This window comes from Pteropus alecto, unplaced genomic scaffold, assembly GCF_000325575.1.
Source record: "Pteropus alecto unplaced genomic scaffold, ASM32557v1 scaffold259, whole genome shotgun sequence".
Taxonomy (NCBI): Eukaryota; Metazoa; Chordata; class Mammalia; order Chiroptera; family Pteropodidae; genus Pteropus; species Pteropus alecto.
The window spans coordinates 350,849-371,315 of NW_006442492.1; the positions used below are offsets into that span (position 1 = coordinate 350,849).

At 49.6% G+C, this 20,467-nt stretch overlaps 1 protein-coding gene across 4 annotated transcripts; it reads right to left on the reverse strand.

Annotated features, from left to right (window-relative positions):
• Window positions 1–481: 481 nt before the first annotated feature.
• Window positions 482–20,459, reverse strand: MVK (mevalonate kinase). 4 transcript variants are annotated; one of them, XM_006922151.3, is made up of 11 exons: window positions 20,376–20,459; window positions 19,344–19,435; window positions 18,435–18,582; window positions 15,514–15,658; window positions 13,697–13,852; window positions 10,976–11,079; window positions 10,309–10,354; window positions 5,906–5,996; window positions 5,414–5,530; window positions 2,358–2,511; window positions 482–1,282 (listed from the first exon to the last, which is right to left on the reverse strand). In XM_006922151.3, exons 2-11 carry the CDS (start codon window positions 19,419–19,421, stop codon window positions 1,131–1,133), a joined length of 1,191 nt encoding a protein of 396 aa, XP_006922213.1. In that variant the 5' UTR covers window positions 19,422–19,435; window positions 20,376–20,459; the 3' UTR covers window positions 482–1,130. The 4 variants fall into 4 exon arrangements, with proteins under 4 accessions (XP_006922213.1, XP_006922212.1, XP_024895835.1 ...); XM_006922150.3 differs by lacking the exon at window positions 20,376–20,459 and adding an exon at window positions 20,134–20,369; XM_025040067.1 differs by lacking the exons at window positions 19,344–19,435; window positions 20,376–20,459 and adding an exon at window positions 20,134–20,369.
• Between the last annotated feature and the right edge of the window lie 8 nt (window positions 20,460–20,467).

Consider the following 20,467-nt stretch of genomic DNA (forward strand, 5'->3'; position numbering starts at 1 on the left):
TGCTTGATTAATAATATAAAGTTCAAACGAGGCCAGGTAGGTGTCAGGCCCTGGGCTATAAACACTTGAGTTGGTTTTCTCTTCCCGGATAGCTAGTTTCAAAAAGAAAGGAATACTCCAAGACCTACAGCAGGTTTTTGTCTCCAAGGCTTATCAGTCTGAATTAATGGGTGCTCATGATTCTGGAGCTGGGAAGCTTTAACTTCATCTTTTTGGAAAAGCAGGCTGGAGCTGTGCTGCTGGGTGGAGGGCCTAGTGTCCTGGCCACCCTCTTTCCAGCCAGGGCCATCTGGGAAAACGTCGCCCCATCCCTGAGACATACAACCAAGTGACCCAGAGCCCTTCCTTCCTTCAATTTCTGAAGAGCTCCCCTGAGAAAGTGGCTGGAGAAGGGACAAGGACATGGGAGGCAGGTGTAGGGGAGCTGGAGACTACCAGACCAGACCCTCACCCTTTTTTCCAGACACAGAGGGAAGCACTGTTTACTCAAGAGCTCTTTACTCCCCCTTTGCCATATTTTCTGCAAACCCCTCAGATACAGACTGGAAGAAACTGCACATCGACCCTGCTTTCAGTCAACCTTTGGGCCGCAGGACAGAAGGAAAGACCACCGCCCCAACACTAGACTATGAGGAAGCCCACAGTCGAGAGCAGGCCATGCAAATTGCTGAAGGTTTCAAAAAGACTGCAGGTGTGAAGGAAGAAAGGAGGAACAAGGGGCACCCTGCGAGTGATCAGAGAGGTTTCCTGAGAGACAGGTGGAAATGCAGAGATGGAGTAGAGAGAAGGCACGCTGCTCCAGGAACCTGACCCCTGCATCTGAGCATCCTGCCGGGTTGGCCAGGAGTCTGAGGTAAAGGCAGAGGCCCAAAGTGAATGGGTCTGGCAGAGCCACAGAGAGGACAGGAAAGAGCAGCACATCATGTCTCAGGTCTGCAGTCTCCATGGACCCACATGGCACCACTGTCCGGCCGGCTCGGGAGAAGGCAGAATACAGACCATGTCTTCTGGGCAGCCCAGCCCACAGCAAGTTGCAGGTCCCACCACTGGGGCTGGAGGGGCACAGCCAGAAGGAGGGACATCAAAGGAGGCTGGAGCTTCTCTGTTGGCGTCAGCAGCATGGGCTCATTTCAGAGGCCATCCAGAGCTTGCCGGACCGGGGCATCCAGGGAGGAAGACGAGTGGATGGAGATGCCAGGGGCACCAAGGCTGGTTTCCCAGCAGTCAAACCCATAACTGATCAGCGCCTGCTTTGCAGCCTCCACCTTTGGACCCTCCAGATCTGTGGGGAGGGAAAGCAGCAGGTCACCCCTGACAACTGTCCACTCTCTTGGAGAACGTTTGTCCCAATTCGAGGAACAGGTGGGCTCTCAAGTCACCTGGCCTTGTCACATATCAGCTACAGGGACTCAAACAAGTGACTTCTCTTGGAGCCTCAGTCTCCTCATCTGGTAATGGGGCTGATAATGTTATCTACTCCCCAAGGGTCACTGTGAGGATTATATGGGTCAGTGCAGGTAAAGTGCCTGTCACAACACCGTGTACACCGTACATGCTTAAGAAATGTTCTCTCTCTCACCATTGTCATCGACTCTGAACTAGCATAGCAACCAGTGGTCAAGGCCTGCTGAAGTTAGGATGTGATGACTTCCTGAAGCCTGGGAGTCCCACTGGGGGTAAGGGGAGGTCTCTGGGGCCACTGTGGGCTTACTGCAAAGTGAAGGAGAAAGGCAAAAAAGAAAGGAGGTACAAGAGAGATTGAGAGAAAGGAGACCAAAAGGAGTGGGCAAAAAATACAGAAGGAAATGGAGGTGGGCAGGAGCATTTAGTTCCAGGTCAGGATGGCAGTGTGGTATGTTAGTGACTGAAGACTACTAGGAGCCCCTTGCTGTCCCTGGGCCTTGCTCTTTCCCCAAAGACTAAGGGGAAAGAAACCCCTTTGTTTCAAAGCAGGTTAGTCCCCATCCTGGCCACATCAAGAAGTGACAGTAGGGGGTTTGAGGCTGACATGGGTGGTGACAATGTATTGGTTATTTCTCGAGCTTGTTGGTGGCTTGGCAGGTAAGAAGGTGGTAGAAACAGCCACCAGAATACGAGCTTTTACCACAGTCCAGCCCTGTGCCAGGCTCTCTCAAAGTATTTTTTCTCCTTGAATCTGGACAATAATCTTATAAACTAGATGTCAGCATCCTTAGTTTACCAATGCGGCAACAAAATCCCAGAGAGATAAATTACCTTGCCCGAGGCCACAGAGCAGAGGCAGGACTTGTTTACAGGCCTCTTCCTCCTCTCACAGGAAATGCCCAGGTAGAACTTCTGTAGAACCTAGGCTGGCAACCCTACCCACCCCCAAGTACCTGGCCTGAGGAGTGTGATGCCACAGCCACCACAACCAGCACCAGTGAGCTTGCTGTGCAGTCCATGGGCCATGGTCATTTGGCAGAGCTGGTCCAGGGAGGTGTGGCCCAGACCAAGGGCGTTCAGAAGGTGCTGGTTCATGTCAATCAGCTCCTGGAGGAGAAGATTCAGTCTGTTCTCTCCCGGCATGAGGCCGAGGTCCTGTGCTCGCCCCGTCCATCTGACAGCCATTGATTAGGGACAGCAAATGGCTTTGACCACCTAGCATAGGGCCCCTCTCTGTTGGTAAAAGAACCTCTCCTTCCTGTAGGACTTTCCATAGGGCTGAGATGGGGCTGGCCACAGAAGCCTCTGGCCATGGTGACTGGTCAGGGATGGGCATGTGGGCCAATCAGGGCCCTCCCAAGGTTTTCTCTGCCTCTTTCCACTAAAGTTGTCACACCTGGTTGACTTCAGAGGTAAGCTGCCAGAGTTATCTACTTTGCACAAGGTCAAAGATTACATAGAAGACGAAGAGAGATTTCAGACCAGGTTGTCTTGGCCCCTAGATTAAGCTATGACTGAAGCTATTCCCTCTGGTGTTCTCAGTGATGAGCCGATAAATTCCTTTTCTGGTTGGGATGGATTTCTGTCATTTACAGCTGCCTCAGGTACCAATATTCAGAATAAAACCTGGTTTGCAGTTCCAGCAAGGTCACACACAAGTAGGGGAAACAGTTCAGGTTTCTCTGATTATGCATAAAATTCATTCTCTTCTGAGGATCAAATGTTGATGAAGTAACAAAACTAAGAGCTGCCACGGCCCAGGCATGCCCCTACTTACGTTTCATTTACTCCATCATTGCTTGCCAAATACCTACAACATGCCCGGCTGTGGTTCCTGCCATCGAGAAGTTAGAATGTGGGATCTGGAGTCAGGTGGGCCTGGGTTTGAGTCTCAGCTTGGCCACTTCATGGCTGTGTGTCCGTGGGCACGGTCTTTCACTCTGAGCCCCAGTTTCCCCCCTTGTAAAACAGGGATGGTAAGAGGAAACGCCTCATTGCCGTGAGGCAAATGAGGTGAGTCTTCCATGCAACACCTGGCAAGAGGTCAGTGCTAGGCAATAGCAGCTGCTATTATTAGTAATTTTATGATTATACCATTGTCTCCACTTTACAAAAGAGGAAACTGAGGCTCAGAGAGAAAAGGTACTTGCCTAAGGTCACTGAATTAGTAAGGAACTGAGCTGGCACTGGAAGCTGGGTCTGCCTGACGGGAAGCCTGTGACTACCCTGCCTCCAAGAGTGCCCTCGGCATCCTGCTGCCACCCATCTGCACTGTTCAGCATGACAGCACACAGCTCTGCTCCAGGGTGCTGGGAGTGCCTGTGCGCCATGAGGACTGCCAATCACCAGCTGTCCGCAGAAGCCGACCTGGTTCTCCTGACCAGGGAGCTGGGCAGGGTGGGGTCAGCCCTTCCCTGCAGCCTGTCTCATATACACCCCGGCACTTCTGACAAAAGAGCAGACAAGCACGATGGCCCAATGGCAGCCCCATGTGCCTTTCAGTGGGCCCGAGGGCTGGATGTGAGGGAAAACTTCTGGGGGCCTGTCTCTGCGCTTGAGCGCCAGGTGTCACATTGCCAAGGCAGGTTCCAGACACCTGTCACATTCTGATCCAAAATCTGTCAAGGATCGGATGACAGGTTGTGACATAGGAGAACAGCTCGCTGGTTTGAGTGCAAAGCTGTCCGGGAGTCGAGCTGCACATTTCAGCGGCTGCCACAGCCAAAAATACACACAATGTATAATCAACGAGCTGTTCTGGGGTATTCTCCGGGGGCTTAACAGGGTGTATTTTAGGCAGTACTCTATCATTATTAATTTCCTACTCAGGAGGACTGTGTTCCTTCCTTCCTACGTGAAGGGAATTGAGAGCCAGCAAGGCAAAGGCTGGGTCAAAGAGAGCAAAACGCAGGAATTGGGTGGAGTCTCTGCACCTGGCTCAGAGTAGGTGCTCATTAAAGACTTATTGACTACAGGAATAAGTCAGTTTGACCCCCGGCTCAGCCACTCACTAGCTGGAAAACGTTGGAGAAAGTTGCTCTCTTTAGACCTCAGTTTTTAGATCTATAAAATGGGGCAACATACCTATTTCACAGGTAGGTTGTTGTAGGGATCAAATGAGAAATCATTTGTGAAAAGACAGAGAGTAGCAGCTTCCATTCATTACAGGGGCTGTAGACTCGAATGCCTACAGTGGGAGAGGGAGACACCAGGCAAAGACTGTACTGGCTGTGGGTAATATGTAGGAAGTGGTGGGGACTGAGGAGAAATAATGGACACCACAGGAGGCCCCTTGTGCACTTTCTAATAGACTGCCACTGCACGGCCACGTCGGCTGGGGCTACCCGATCCTGTGATTCAAGAGAAGCCACATGACTTTTTAATGTCAGCTCACCAGGCCAGATGGACCACATCTGAGGATGAGGCGCTCTGGCTTACTGAGCTGGCATTTCCTCAGGCATTGTGCTTATGCATTACCCACGGGACCTCACTGCGTTCTTAAGACACTCCAGGGTATGAGGCCAGAATTAAATCCAAAGCATGAGGTCTCAGGCTCTACACTAGAATCATGCAAAGGGTGGTGGCTGGGGTAACGATGATGAAAGCACAATTTTGGACTATGTCTGATCCAAAGCGTGTGGGTGATAAATAGTTACTGAATGAACACACAGTTAGCAAAAAGAGCAGGGAAGAGGCTGCCAGGTAAGAAATCATCCCTGGACTCATGGAAGACTAAGTCAGCAATAACCCGGTGCTCCTTCCACGTGTGACCCCAAACCCGGTCCGTCATGCTTAGCTCGTACTAGGCACCGCCCTCAGCGCTTTCCATGTATCCTCTCACTTAATCACTCCAATCCCCTAGGAAGAGGCTTAAAAATAAGGCACACTTGCTTGTGTGCATACACACAGGACCTCGGGTCCAGGCCTGGCCCCTGGAGATTCTCAGTGTAGTCAGACTAGACATCCCTTGCCTCAGACAGTGGTGCGGGTGAGTGACCCTGGGTCTTACTTCCAGCATGAAGTAGTGTTCCAGAGCTGGGGCCGTTGCCATCTCTCCCAGCACTCGCTCGCACTCCAAAGAAATGGCATTTATGGAGGTCAGGAGGGGTGCCACGATCTCTGGGAACTGGAGGGAAAGGAGCAAAGACCTGTGAAACCTAGGAGCAGGCAGGCGCTGGGCAGCTGCCCTGGAAATGGGGTGGAGGGAGGAGGTATCCCCAAGGCCCACACCCACCCTGAGGAAACGTCCTCTCCTTCCGGCCTGGTCTCTGCCTGGTCCAGATGCCCAACATACATAGGGGATGCTTGCTGCAAAGCTGGCATGTCTTATGACCCGTCCCACCTCCCAGCTAGAGTATGAACAGACAGCACCTCTTTTTCTGCCCAAACTGCCTCCCCATCCCACCCCTCCACTAACGCATGGGGCAGGGGGAGAGCTCCAACTCGCACACATGACTGTCGTGACTCGTGAGACACCAGCCCAGGGACAGGCAGGAAGCACCTTGAGTAGCCTGTTGCTGACGCTGGCTATGATAGCCTTGGTGCTGCGAGAGACTTTGGTGTGGGTCAGCAGGATCTTCAGAGATTGGGGCCTGCAGGGTGAAGAAGGTCCACAGTGAGCTTAGGATGGAGGAGCTGGGTCAGGGCTGGGGCTAGAAACAGTTCGGAGGGGCAAAGGCTCGTGACACTGAGCCCAATGTGCCTGCAGCCAACCACAGCTGTCTCTGCTTTAGCCCTGCGGTGGATGATCACTCAGCTCATCATTCACTCATTCACTTTTGACTGGGCACCTATATGTGCTGGGCACATGTGAGGGCCTAGCCTTGCCTGGGGGTGATAGAGCATGGCATATTCACGGAGTAAGAAGTTCGAAGTCTCTGCAGTAAAGAGTACAAGAAGGGGCTGAGGTTCTGTCATGTGAGCTGCCCCAGAGAACTGGAGTGGAGGGTGCTATATATTTAGAAAGAAAAAGCAACAGGTCCTGGATGGATCGCAGAGAGGGCGTGCGGGGAGGGAAGACACCCAGGTTAGCTGGCGCACTCAACACAGGAGCTCGAGGGAGGGCAGGCTTGCAGAGGAGTCAGGTCCCCAGCACACTGAGCCCATTCTGCTCCAAAACCAGATGTGGTAAGAGGGAGTCAGCTGTCCTCGCCGGGATGCCCCAGGTAAGAGAACAAAGGGTCAGGGAGGCCACATTAAGCCGGCTCTCCGGCAGGGCCCCATTGTCCTCATCTGCCCTCTGAGCTTTAATCCCTCCTAAAGCCACAATCCCAATTGTCCCTGTGGTTAACTGTCTTTGGGGACTCAAGCCTCTTTTTCTTGTCATCTCAATTTGCCTTTCAGAGGGCTACTAGCAGGGACAGAGGGTGGAGACTTTAGACGAGCTCTGGCCTGAGACTGCTGGGGATAGGCAGACCCTTTGATACCTTTATTCGCTTTTCTTTTCACAGCTCAAGATTGTAAAATCCAATAGGGCTGGAAAAGGCTGCCAGAAACCTGCTTGATCTCACCGCCCATAAACCCATGAAATTAATATCGATTCTCAGCCTTGGAGGCCAGCTCTTTTTTTTTTTTTTAACTTTACAAAAGATGAACATTCTATTTGGCTTTTCTCTTCCCTTTAAAGACAAGTCGTTTCTCAAAAGAGCAGTGTTCTGGGAGGCCGCATCTTGATCCACTTTGCAAACAATGCATTTATTTTATAGAGAAGCACCATGCGTGGAGCCCTTACGAAAGGGCTTCTCCATAAGCCACTGGCGGGATTAATGTGGTCTGGCCTCTGTTTCTCAGAGAATCCACCATCTGCTCACCGCGGGGCCCTGCAGCCAGCAGCAAAGGTCAGTTTGCTCTGTTCCCATGCATTGGGGCGGGAGGAGTTTGGGTACTGCCTCTTTGTCTTTTTTAGATAAGTCCTCTGCCACAGGCCTCCTGCCAGGTCCACAAAACCCTGGGCTCCTATGACATCCTGTGACCATCACCTTGGGCTATGCCCCCTTGTGTGTGTACTCCACCTGGCTACCACCCCAGCCTCATCTATCTCCGCCTTCCCTGGGTGCTTGCTCCACTCAGCCACCCTGGCCTCCTGGCTGCTGCCCAGAAGGCCAAGCACACTCTTGCCCAGGGCCTTTGCACTTGCGTTTTCCTCTGCCCAGGACCCACCCCCATCCTCAATAGCCCCATGACTCACTCTTGTATTTCATTCAGGTCTCTGTTCAGAGGCCTCTACTGATCATCCCATCCAACTAGCTCCCTCCTTCACCTTGAGCCCCTTGCCCTGCTTTGTTTCCTAAAGGCACCTAGGACTGCCTGACATGCTCTTAAAGAGCAATTTATTTGTTGATTGTCTCCTCCCACAAAATGTGAATTCTCTGATGGCCAGGACCTTTTGTTCCCTGCTGAGGCCCTAGCACCCAGTACTTGCTCAATAATATTTCTGGAACAATGAATAAACTTGGTCAGCAAAGAACTAAGAACTTTATAGACACCATTTATTTCATGCTCAAGATCCCCACTGTATAAATGAGATGGAAGCCTCAACAGTGACTCATCCAAGGGTACCTGGCTGGCAAGTGGCAGAGCTAGGCTCGAACCCAGGCCTACGGTCCCCAGGGCCTCTGTCTACACCACCACAAACCAGCCCCTGAGCATGCCTCAGGGCCTCTCCCCATCCCCCCAGCCTTGGAAACCCTCCATAATTCATTTCTTAATTCCCCCTGGGAGACTGCACGTGCCCAGGCCCCATCTTAATTGGTTTTCTATCCCAGGGGACCCAGTTCAATGCTTAGGATACAACTAGCACTCAGGAAAAACTGAACGAATGAAATGCCACTGCCTCTATGAAGCACCCCCAAATCTGCTGCCTGACTTATGACGCCCCTCACTGTCATCGAGCAGACTGAGAACTCTTTGAATGCCTTCCTTCTGAAGGTTACAGTTGTGACTGCCACCTCCCAAAGACTGTTAGTCTAAGGGCGGGCCTGGGCCCAGACATTTCGGAATCTGCTCACTCCTGCACATGGATTCAGTATAACGGGCAGAGCCAGCTCCCACTTGGGCCTTGAAGCTCCACTGCCATCGACTCCACAGGCAGCCAGAGGAAACTGTGCCGCACTCCTCAACGGCTCTGCCTCCCCATCTGTGTCAAGCAGAGGTAGTCACCCAGGGGGATTTTGCCCTCTAGGGGACATATAGCGATGTCTCGAGCTATTTTTGGTCATTACAAATGGAAGATGGGGACAGGTGCTACTACTGGTATCTAGTGGGTAGAGCCCAGGGATACCGCACAAGACAGCCCACTATAAAGAATTATCCAGCCCATGATATTAATAGTGTGAGATTAAGAAACCCCAGCTCTTCCCATAAACAGCCCCTTAGTGACCTCTGAAAATGGTTCACTATTCACTTGACCCAGAAAACCCCACAAAATCATGCGAATCAAGAGGTTCAAATCTTCATGTTCACTTTAAGAATACTTAAAACTGCCCAGGCCATCAAGGGTATGCATATCCAAAAGCCACCAAGTATCTGAAGGACATCACTTTACAAAAGCAACGTGTGCCATTCTGTCATTACAATGTTGGAGCTGCTAGGTGTGCCCAGGCCAAACTACGGGGGCTAGATGCAGGGTCAGTGGCCCAAAGAGTGCTGCATCTTTGCTGCACATGTTTAAAAACGCAGAGAGGAATGCTGAACTTATGGATTTAGATGTAGATTCTCTGGTCATTGAGCACAAAGCTCCCAAGATGCGGCTCAGAACCTACAGAGCTCGTGGGTGGGTTAACCCCTACATGAGCACACTCTTCCATATTGAGACGATCCCCGCTGAAAAAGAGCAGACTGTTCCTAACCCAGAAGAGGAAGTTGCACAGAAGAAAAAACTGAAGAAACAAAAACTTATAGCCCGGAAGTAAATTCGGCATCAATAAATGCTAATAAAAGTAAACAAAACAAAACAATGAAGAGCCTCAGAAAGGCAGGCTTGGCTCCTGGAAGCCAACATAGCTGGGACAGGAAGATCCCAGAGGTACGAGGGTGCCAGCACCATGTCATCCCAGGTCACTGAGGTACTAACAGTGGCCTAGCTGGTGACGGCACAGGCCAGGATCTGCTGTCCATCCTCAAAGACAGCCCTGGGACCTGTACAGCTATAGAAAGGCCCACAGTGGTGACAAAGTGCCCTGAGACAAACACCATCACTAGACGTGATCGAGGACTCAGGGAACAGCCAAAAAGCACCCACTCCTGCTTGTCCCATTCTTCATTCCCCACATCTGACATTTCCACTCTGAGTACAAACAGAATAGAAGATACTGAAATTTAATATGCATGTTTGTAATTCCAGTTACAACAAAGGGAGGAGGTAAAGAAAGCATGTAAAACAGGTCGAAAGTTGCCAAATGTCACCTCTGTTCTAAGCCTTTCTTAAGCTTCCCTCGGTCTCCCATCCCGGTTCTGCCTTCCGTGCCCTCATTACAGCAACTCTCATATTGTCTTGTGGTGGCTTTTGTGTGCATGTCTGTCTCCACCCACCCAAAACTGTGTCTAAGATTTATCTTTATATCCCTAGTTCCTAGTACAGTGTCATCAGGAACACATAAGATATCAATTCTTGTTTGCTGAATGAATAACTAAATGAACAGCCACGGGTCTGGGGGGAAAGCCACAATCTACAAGGTGAATGGCACAGCCATGCATGACTTCCCCTTTAATCTCTTGACAATTTAAGAGCTGAAGTGCAGAAGGAAAGAGCAGGGCAGGGCTTCCTCACTGCCAATGGCCTATGAGGGTGACATCCAGCGAGAGCAAAGCCCAGGGGCACCTGGCCCACGTGTTACAGAATAAAGAAACAGAGCTCCCCGACTGGACACAGCCAGGCTGGAAGGTGCTGCTCCACCCTAGAATTACCTCTTTAAGGATGAAATCTTTCCTTGTTGGTATCGGAGTGCTCCTCCTAAAGAGAAAAACCAGCGGGTCAGAAAAGCTACAGATCTTTGCCTCTTGGGATTGGATTCTGGGGTCGGTTTGAGTTTCACACCATCCAGGGAACAGACGGCAACTACCAGCTCAGCTTCAGCTACAAAAGGCTCAGGAAGGCACCAAGGCATTCCATGTTCTGCCAGGGAGTGCTCACCAGCACTCCGTTCTAGGGTCACTCCCTTCTAGGGTCACTCCCTTCCCTCCAGGCTGTCTGGCTCCACATGGTGAAGTGATAAAGGTGGGGCCCAGGACCATGCCTAGGTCCAATAAGAAAGCACCCCCACCATAGGGAAGCTCAACTTGTGCGGTCTGCAAACGCCACAGCAGTGGTTCTACAGCTTTACTTACCGACTTCCCTGGGGAGCTCCCTAGCACTGTAGCTTTCCAGGCCTCAGCCCCACCCCACCCTACCCCATCCCACCTAAGATCCAGGTACAGGAAGTGTGAGGCTGAGATCTCTTCCATTCCCTTTAAAACAGAAAAATGCTATTTTTCTCAGAATCCATTGTTTCTGTTCATCCCAAATCAACAGAACCTGGGCATCTAAGAATCTTAATAATAAAAATAAAGAAAACAAGCCTGAGGCAGCACCTACCCCAGGTGCTGACAGAGTTGTCCACTCCAGAGGGGTTGCCATGAATCACCCTCTCCCCCTGGAAGGCCCACTTGTTAATTAATTCCAAATCTTCCGCTGCCCACCTGAAGAAGACGGAGAAACTCATCTTTATCACAGTGGTGAGTGGGGGCCAGTGGTCCCCTTGAGCAGCAGAGGCAGGGGCCCTGGATAGGCTTGATGGAAACCAAAAGGCCATGGGGCTTGGGCCCTCAAACTCAGATAGAGAAAACAGCTTGGAACCTCTCCAGCTAAACCACAAACCATACCTTCTCTTCCCTCCAAAACCTCCCTGCCTGGCACTGTGGAGCGAGCCCCAGCTTTGGGATCACAAGGTCCTAGTTTGCCTCTTACTGGCTGAGTGACTCTAAGCCTGTTACCTAACCTTTCTGAATCCCACTCTCATCTGTAAATGGTTAACTCCAAACTCTACCCTCTTCAAAGGCTAGTGGCAAGGTGTCCACGAGCAGCAGGCAGGAGCTATTACTATAACAGACCCTTACAGAAGCATCCACTCCTGAACCAAGCCAGCCCTGAAGAGCAAGCAGAGGGATGACTGTTTCCCAAAGCCCTGCCAACAGGCCAAATGCACAATCATTACGAATTATAATTCCAGACAACCTTGGTGAGCCAGGTTTGCTCCAGCCATCTCTGGATCTCTCCCACGCAGCCACTCTGCCTTCCTTGGAAGAGGTGTGGGCTCATTGACAGTTTTAAGCAAACAGACACCAAATACGTGAGTATCTAATGAGGACAATCAACCCCAATCCCCTATCCTTTTCTCTCGGCTTCTGTTTCCTTTCTGTTGATTCCCTTCCCTATGAAACAGCAGAAGGCAATGGTGGTTTGGCAGTCTCTGCTAGTGCCACAGGAGTCTTCACAGGAGACTGGATTCCAGCGCCTTCTGATTCGGAAATGCTGGGGGTGGGGGTTGGGACCCGCTCTCCCCCAAAGGTTCTGAAAAGGAACGACTGGGTCTTTAGGGAAGGTAGAGAACTAGTGGAAAGGAAGCAGCCTGAAAAAGCCCATGCACACACACAGACACACAACACAAACGAGTCACCCTCTGCTTTCTAGTCTGTTGGCCTGTCGGTAGGTATCTATTCAAGGGACCCAGGCAACCAAGCCTTCACTGATCTGTGTTATAGTCAGCGATTAGTGCATAGTGATGAGCAGCTGCCACAGAATCAAGGCTGGAAAGCCCCCCAAGGGACCATCTAGTGTAGCCCTGCACTTTGAGAGGAGGAAACGGGAGCCCCAAAGAGAAAAAGGGGTTGCCCGAGGCCACACAGCAAGTTAGCAGGCAAACCAGATCGAAATTCCTGAAAACCATCACCTCCCATTACCTACAGCTGCAGTCTCATTACCTACTGGATTCTGCCCCTGACCAAAAACTCCCTACCCCACCCCTCCTTCGCTCTATGCACAGGAACCATTCAAAGTGACTCGGGAATGACGACAGAGATATGATATCAAAAGCCCCGAGACCCACTGTATCCACGAAGACCAAAGCAACCTTTGGGCTTAGTCTGAATTCAACTATATTTTAACCTCTATGTCTCAAAAGAATTACTGACGGTGACAGAACTTTAAAAGGGCACGCACCAGGGCCTGAGAAAACAGAAAAGCACAGCGTTTTCGGGGCAGAGAAAGAAAACCTCAATTCAAAGCCAAACTCAGGAAGGGGCGGGGCTCCTCAGCCACAGGCCAGCGCCCCATGTTCTTTGGGGTCCCTCAGCAGCGGACACAGAGGGCACAAGAGGAGTCTCTGGGCGGAAACACAGCTGCTCCCACTCTGGCAGCCAGCACTGTCTGAGCAGCCTTCTCTTCTGCTGGTTACACGAATGAGGCCAGCAGTCCACCCAACACAGCACGGCTGGGCTCCACGTGGCTGGGACTAAAGGATCCCCGTGGGAGGGCTCCCCCAAGCCATCTAGATCAAGGGACAGGCCTCACTACAAAGCTGCCAAGCTGGCTTCTGAGGCCTCATTCACAACTCCTGGGGTGAGGCCCAAGGCAAATTGCATAACCTCTGTACTCAGGGTGGTGTTCTCAAGGAGTAGCCTCCAAGCGACAGAAACTCTGCCAGCAACCCTGTACTGACAAGCCTCACTAATCACAGTGAGAACTGCACAGAAGTACACTCCCTCTGTAGAGACAGGTCAACGACCTAAAGGAGGGGAGGTGCCCTTATCTGACAGACACACCTCCTGTGCTTATTTCTGGGCACATCATAATTCTTTTCATAACCATCTGGTATGACCTGGCAATATCCACACCAATGTTAGTACTACAATTTACAGAGGAGCCAAGGGGTGCAGCAGCTCGGCCGTGGTCCCACAGCGAGTCAATGGCAAAGCTGAGCCCAATGCCTCATCTAACCTGTTGCCCTCTACATCTGGGCTCAGGTTCTCTCTACCATACCACAAGCACTTGAACCCAAAAGAAGCAAGGTGGAGGTGAGAGGTGGGGGTCTGGGGAACTAACCTGGTTAGTGTAGGAGGAAATGACTGCGTTCAAATCGCACTCTGCCATCACTAGTTGTGTGGCCTGGGCCAGCCTTTGGCCTCTCTGTCCCTCGGCTTCTTCTGTAAAATGACCACGTGACACCTCACAGGACGGTGGTCAGCTCTCAGTGTGAGAACCCATGCTCAGATCATGGACCACAGGAAGGACGACGAGCAGGGAAAGGGCCATGATTACCTGCTGGCACCCTCCTCTTCTTTCAGCGGGTTTGGGATCTCCTCGCAAGCAGTCAGGAGGGCAGCTGCCAAACACACGGAGTAAGCGGCACTGGAGCCCAAGCCGGCCCCGGGGGGCAGCTCTGACCATACTGTGATGTCCAGGCTGGGCAGGGCCCTGAAACACAGAAGGGCACAGAGTGACTCTCTGGAAGGGCAGTGAGGTGCCACAGTTGAACCAGTAGCCCAGGCCCAGGAGTGGACATTGGCGGGGCCTGACTCTAAGTGTCTGGCCCAGTTTTCTGAACTTGGGGCGATTTCCTGAATCGAAAAGCATCCCTATCAGGAACTTGTGAAATTAGACAACTTGAAAACAGTAGAGTCATTTAAATTGCTGTGTTGTCCAACCAGTGCTCTTCCTAAAAGTGCCTCGTGAACCACCAACCATTTCTCCAAAATCCTTCCTGTTCCCCATACAAGCGAGGCTCTCTCATGGCCCTGCTCGTAGCACAGGCTGGTCCCTCTGCCCAGGATAGTTTTGCATCTCTTTCTACCCTGGGGAAATTCCTACCCATCCTGCGAGAACCTTCTCAGATGTTGTTCCCACTGACACTTCCCATGACTAACCAGAGGCCGTTCCCAGCCCCTTCCCACCACACACATGGCGCTGGGCACCCAGTGCCCGCTTAACTAGTGTCTGCTGTACAAGTGAAGGGCTGCCCCCTGAGCTTTCCCTTTGGATTCTGGACCAAAAAATCATAGTGATGACTCACTGTGAGCCAGTTCACATACAGCTGACCCTAGAACAATGGGGGTATTAGGGGCACTGACCCTGACCCGCAGTTGAAAATCCAAGTGTAACTTAAGTCGGCCTTCTGCATCCCCAGATGTGAAACCTGAGGGATGACTGTATATTTATGGAAAAAGAACCCATGAATAAGTAAACCCACATAGTTAAAAACCAGGGTTATTCAAGGGTCAACTGTATAATATTTCTAATTCTCCAACAGTTTTGAGGAAAATAATAACTACAACAATAATGGCTAATATTTATCAAGCAATGTGTCAGGCTGTGTGTGAAGCCCTTTAGATAAATGAACTCATTTAACCTCACAAGAACGCTACCAGGTTGATGCTACTACTACCCCTCTTTTACAGATGAGAAAACTGAGGCTCAGGAAGGGTAAGAACCTCAAGCAAGACAGCACGTGGCCATGCTGGGGTCTGAACCAAAGCAGCCTGACTTTCAGCACATGTTCTCTATCACTGTGTTACACCGCCTCAACAGGACCGTCACCGTCTAGCAGCTGGCTTTCTCAGATCCTATCGTAAGGAGTGAAGTGGATACAGGCTTCACTCTGCTAATTGCAGCATTTCCCCAGGGCCTGTGGGAACAAGGGTGCCTCCATGGGCATGGTGTAGGAGAAGCCACAGTGAATTCAAGAATGGAACCTGGCTTGGGTTCTTCTGAATCGAAGAGGGAAGAGGAGGCAAAGTGGGGTTAAGAATGTCAGCGTAAGGATTAAAGTGAACTGAGTTGATCCCCAGCTCTACTACTAACTAGCTGCATGACCTTAAGTGACCTTATCTGTGTCTCAGTTTCTCCCTGTGCAAAATGAGATCAATGCCTCTCTCATAGGGTTGCTGTGAATATTATAAACAGACCATATATAAAGTGCCTAGTATGGTGCCTGACACACCGTGAGACTGCTGGTGGCTGCTGTTATTAGAAACCTGGAAGGGAGCGTGTGCATTCTTCAGCAGCTAAAACTAGAGAAACCCTTGCCCATTTTCCAACGAAGGCTGAACCGAAACTCTGCGCCCAGACCACACACACACCTCTGCTTCCGGCAGATGGACAGGTACAGGTAAAGGAAGGCCAGCACAGCCAGGCGCTCGTGGTTAGCACAGTCCTCGGGGAAGCCTGCCACCTCCTTTAGCTTTTCCATTTGCTCTTCGGTCAGCACTGTGAAGTCACCTTGCTCTGTCACACAGGGAGACAAGCATGCATGGGTGGGTGAGAGCCTCGGGTGCTTTTACAGACAACAGAATACAAAGAGCAACCATGGGAATCGGAATCTGGATGGACATGGACTCACTGACCCAGCACCACAGCAGAAGTCCTTCAGTGGACTTTAGGCTTTGGAGGCATGCAGACTTGGGTTTGGGTCATGACTGTGATACTGACTGGCTTTGTGGCCTTGAGCAGGTGACTTAACCTCTCTGAACCTCTGTTTCCCTCTTTGGTAAACAGAAATAACGACAGTAACTCCTCTCACAAGGTTGTCATGACGATAAAGTTAAATAAGGTACATAAATCCTTAAACATCTCTGGGCACGTAGTAAGTGCTTAATTAACAATAGTTTAACAACACATACACACACAAAATGAATGCCAGCTCAATCACCAAAGGCCTGTGTTTGACTTCCATGATAAAAAACCAATACCAAAAGCAGTATTACATCATTCCCCAAATACTTCCCTTTCTCAAAACATAATTAGCAAGAACAAGACATCCCAATAAAACCAATGAACATGAAATGTGGAGATCTGTTTGGGCAGGAGGGAAAGGCCAGGTAGCAGTTTCTCTTCCAATGCATGTAAGAGGTTGGAGCACCTTCACCTGAGAGGCTGAGGAGGCAGAGCAAGTCTGACCAGTTTACCTTCACAAATCACTCCCTGAATCCCATGTCAAATTCTAAAGGGACATGAAATTGAGCTGGGTGTACCTGTGTTGGGAGACTTCAGGGTAGGGCATGTATTAAGTGCTATGTTTTGACTAAATTAATGATACAGTAAAAGGCAGCCAAGCCAATGACAGTATTACCGAGAGTCTAGACATTTCAGAGCTCTGTGATGGAAATGGAATGGTTCTTTAAGAACCTGGGCTCTGTAGTTTAGAAAGATCTCGGTCTGAATCTTTTCTGTATCACCAACAAGCTGTACAACCTGAGACACCTGGCCCCTGAACCTTAATTTTCTCAGACATAAAATGGGGATGAATAACACCACTTGCTTCCAGGGAAGGCTGGAGAATTCTAAAAGTGCTAGCATAGACAACATAGTAGTTCAGTGCCTGAAATACTTAAATGTCCAATAAATGTTCACTATTTATTACTATTAGGAGGGAACCAAAGAACACTGAAAGAAAAAAAAATGGCAGATTCTTGCAACCAAATAGAAAACATTAGTCTCCAAAAGGCTCAGATACCGTTTGTCTCCTTGGAGAACTGATGTGCCCTCATGTATGTACTACCTTCTGCATCACAGCCCTAGGCCTACCTCCAATCCTGTTGGATCCTCACTGCCACCCCCTCAGGCAACACAACTCTGCTGACACAGGCTCAGAGAATTAAGTGACCTGCCTGCCCAGGCTCACATAGCCATGACCCATCACACCTGGGTGCTTCCATCCATGCTACAGACATACAGAAGCAGCAGCCAGTTCTCAGGGAATATTTCTGGCCTGGTCCAGAAAGCAAGGTCTGGGTTGCTCTGGACAGATATTTTCTGAGGCATGCTCCAAATCAGTGGCTCTTAACTGAGAGGTCCCAGGGGAACCCTTTCAAAATATACCTCCCCATCCCTACCACCACTTCTGATTCTCAATAAGAGAAGGGCAGCATCGGGAATTCATCTATATTGTTACGAACAACGACAACAACAAACCTCCCCAGGGATTCTCAAGGCAGGACTGAGGCTGAAAATGGTAGCTTGAAAACAGGGCTTTTCCACTCTTACTCCATATTCCTATAGTATTTGGGAGTGGCTTGCTGTAGACTGATTCTTATAGGGGACAGGGAACAGTTTGGGATAAAACCCTGGAGGATTCTCACTTGCCCCACTATGGCTGAGAAACACTGTACCAAACAATAAGAAGAGACAGCAACAGAACCCACATTTCAGCTCTGATGCAGGTGATGACTCCGCTGATGGAAAAACTTTGCCTGCAGATAAGTGGACGTAATATTCTCAAAGCTATCAAAAATTAGCACAGAGGTCTTTATTCATTGGAAGACAATCTTGATATACTGAAGAAGAAAAAGAGACGCATACAGTTCTGAAGTTTATATGGACTGACCCAATTTTCGTTAAAAAATAAGATACTCCCTATCTCAATCAATCTATCTATAGAAAACAATTTAGGAGGATTAACACCAAAATGCTTAAGAGTTGTCATGAGGGATGGGGGAGTGGGAAATAATAATAGGTCATTCCTTTTACTCAAAATGTTCCAGTATTGACTGTATTTTCCAATAATACACATACTTTTAAATACCTTTTAATTATACAAAATGTCAATACGTTCTCCTTGTTAAAACAACAGCATAGGAAGAAGGCTCCCTTCGTCCACTCCTGGACCTTAGGACCCTCCCAGACATCACTAATCACCATTGTCAGTTGGATACATATCTTCCCAGCCTTTTCCAATGCATTTACACACATACTGATACTTAACCTGTGTCATCCCTCATCATACTATACCTGCTATTGCGCATCTTGTTTTTTACTCAACAGTAGGCCTTGATAATCTCCACAATAGCCCACATAGATCTAAGGCATCGTCTTATGCTTTTACATTTAAAAAAATTAATAAATAAGCAAAGCTAATTTTATGGGGTCAGGAGAGAAAACACCCCAAGAGTGGCTGGCCTCTGGCTCCCTCAGGATAGGCTGGAATAACTACCCAGCCACTTTTTTTGCCCCTTACTCAGGGCCCAGGCTCTTTCCACATCGGGTTCCTCCTCCCTACACTTACCCAGAAAGCTTGTGTCCAGCAGCTGAAGCCTAGCCACATCCCAGGTCCGCTTGATACCAATGTTTGGTAGGTTGAGGTCCAATTTCCCATTGCCTTGGGGTTGGAGACGGAGGAATGTTCTCATATTCACGGCCGCAGCCAGTGCTACCTATAGAACAAAAGGCAAAAGCAGCTAGCCTGAGTGTGGGTGGCCACAAGCCTGACATTGCTAATCAACTGTGGCACACTTTCTCACTAAGCCTGGACACAACCTCTACCTATCAATTAGAGGTTTTATATCTACTTATATTTGCTTTCCCCATGCAAAACTTTAGAGGTTCCCAACACCAAGGAGTGGCTTCCCCATAATCACCATGTTTTCAAAGATAAATATAAGTAAAGAACACAAAGAATGACAGAGAGGAGTGGGAAAAGCATGAGCTTTGGATTCAGACAGACCTAGGTTCACTCCTAGCTCTACCAAGGTGTATGGGACCTTGGTCAAGTTACCAATCCTCTCCAGAGTCTAAACTACCACATCGGTAAAACAGGACTAAAAGTTTAACCTCAGAGGCAGTTGTAAGAGTTAAATGAAATAATATATGTTTCAGACTCATCTCCCCGACTTCTAAATGGTGAAGTACCCCAAATTCGGTCCTCAAACCTCTTTTTTTTCCTCTGCTGAAGCTCACTTCCTAGGTGATCTCAATCCAATTGTGGGGCCTTGCCTATCAACTTTTTTATATCTTACTGAGTGGGTCAGAGAAGCCCTTCGGTAGGCATAAGATCTGTCTTTTCCTTATCTGGCTAGGGAGAAACTAACCTCCTCTCTGCTCTACTCCCAGGCTATGCCTCAAGTCTTTCTTTTGGCTTCCTTTAATATTAGCATCAGGGAGAAGTGGTGCCCAATCCGTGAAGGGGGCCTTTTACCTTGCCATGGACCACAGCATACTCTCCATGAAGGATGACTTTCCCTGGAGCAGAGACCAGCAGGACTCGTGACAACATGGCTCCTGGGAACCCTGAAAGGGAAAGCCAGAGAGAGGATAGAAGTTCCCCAGACCTTAAAGATCTCAGAAAATGCTTAGTTCAAGCTCTTCATTATAATAGAAAATGGCAGCTACCATTTAGCACTTGCTATGTGCTCAAAAGGCAGTGCTGTGCAGTGCAGCAGCGAACTAGACACATCAAAAGATGTGGGTTCAAACCCCAGCTCTTCTACTCTCCAGTTATGTCATCTTAGCTAACTCGCTTAAAGGGCTATGAATTCCAGTTTCCTCACATGTTATATGGCGACAATAACTGTATTTACCTCAATAGGTTTCGGGAAGGTTAAATTAAATAGTGCAAGGGAAACACTAAGCAGTGTCTGGTACATTGTAATCACTTGATTACTGATAGCTGCTTATTACTAGATCTGTTCTTCGTTCCAGCTTTTATTATTACTACTATTATTAAAGGTAGAAATTTAAGTGAAATGACGGACCAGAAAGCACTGGCCAGGGCATTGGTGTGGGGGTAGGGAAATCAGGCTGCTCAGCTGATTAATAGCTATTACGTGGAGGGGGGGGCGGGGGGGGGAGGGAGGCAGGAAGGGGGTGGCCCAGGAGACCCAAGCGTTCTAAAAAGCCACCTGCTGGGTCTACGAGTGTGCGCATTTCAGATTTTTACAAATGATGCAAAATTACCCTCCATTTAAGGCTCTAAGTGCATTAATTACCTGAGTATAATATGACCTGAACTTCACGATAAGTACTATCGTGACCTCCTTTTCTTAGCGCGGAAACCTATTGCTTGTTTGAAGATCAAAATCACGTCTGTCAGATTCGAAGTCGCCGGCCCCTCAGGTCGGATTCTCGAGTTGGGGAAACTGAGCCTGAGAAGCCGGGAGCCTGGTTTGGGGTTGTCCTGAATCTCGGCTGAGACCTCGCGCCACCCGACCCCAAGACCCCGCCCTCTCACCTGACGCTACCGCCAACCCAAGGAGCTGGAGCGCGAGCAGTTGCCGACCTCATCCCAGCCCGGGAGAGAGCGGCCTTTCCTTCCTCCCAGCC